Genomic DNA, 703 nt, shown 5'->3' on the forward strand with positions numbered 1-703 from the left:
CAGGAAAAAGCAGCTCTGACTTGGTGAACTTCGGAAATTTCCTTCCTTCTTTATTTTTAGTAGTTCCTACCACAAGGAATGCAGCCACTATATATTTTTGATGAGTAAAAGGTTCCCCATCTTCTCTTATGTGGGGACCACAGAGTAAGCCTTTCTTATTTTCTTTTAAGGAGATTGATGCATTAAGTTTACTTTAAGAAAACTGAATTTCTCTTCTTGCAGGACCACAGCGGGATGCACAGGCAGCACGAGAGTTCATCCTGAAGATGTTCGTAGACCTGAATCCAGACAGTGACAAAATTATCTACTCTCACTTCACATGTGCTACAGACACAGAGAACATCCGCTTTGTCTTTGCTGCTGTCAAGGACACAATCCTACAGTTAAACCTAAAGGAGTACAACCTGGTCTAACTGTACCTGGGGCGTCCTCTGAAACCAACTTCCCATGATTGAAGATACACAAGAGGGACTGTATTATAATCTGTGAAAACAATTTGCATAGTACTAATTTATTGCCGGCCTGGACTCTGTGAACATCCACAGAGTTTGTAGTTAATATTATGATTTTATTTAAACTGTATGGAGGAAAACCAAAAGATGCTGAAGTACATTCACAGCACATTTCCTCATTTTTTTAGGCAAAACCTTGTGACGCAATGTGTTTCAAATTTGCAGTCGTACATTTACAAAGAAAAACAGTT

At 39.1% G+C, this 703-nt stretch overlaps 1 protein-coding gene across 1 annotated transcript in view; it reads left to right on the forward strand.

Moving 5' to 3' along the window:
• LOC103616457 (guanine nucleotide-binding protein G(q) subunit alpha) overlaps window positions 1-592 on the forward strand; it is a 112347-nt gene extending 111755 nt beyond the window's left edge. Inside the window, exon 8 of the mRNA XM_008634627.2 lies at window positions 223-592. Coding sequence (XP_008632849.2) covers window positions 223-413 — 191 coding nt within the window. The 3' untranslated portion in view covers window positions 414-592. The remainder of the gene's footprint in view (window positions 1-222) is intronic.
• Window positions 593-703: the final 111 nt, after the last annotated feature.

The sequence above is a fragment of the Corvus brachyrhynchos genome, unplaced genomic scaffold (genome assembly GCF_000691975.1).
Source record: "Corvus brachyrhynchos isolate BGI_N302 unplaced genomic scaffold, ASM69197v1 scaffold325, whole genome shotgun sequence".
Classification (NCBI taxonomy): Eukaryota; Metazoa; Chordata; class Aves; order Passeriformes; family Corvidae; genus Corvus; species Corvus brachyrhynchos.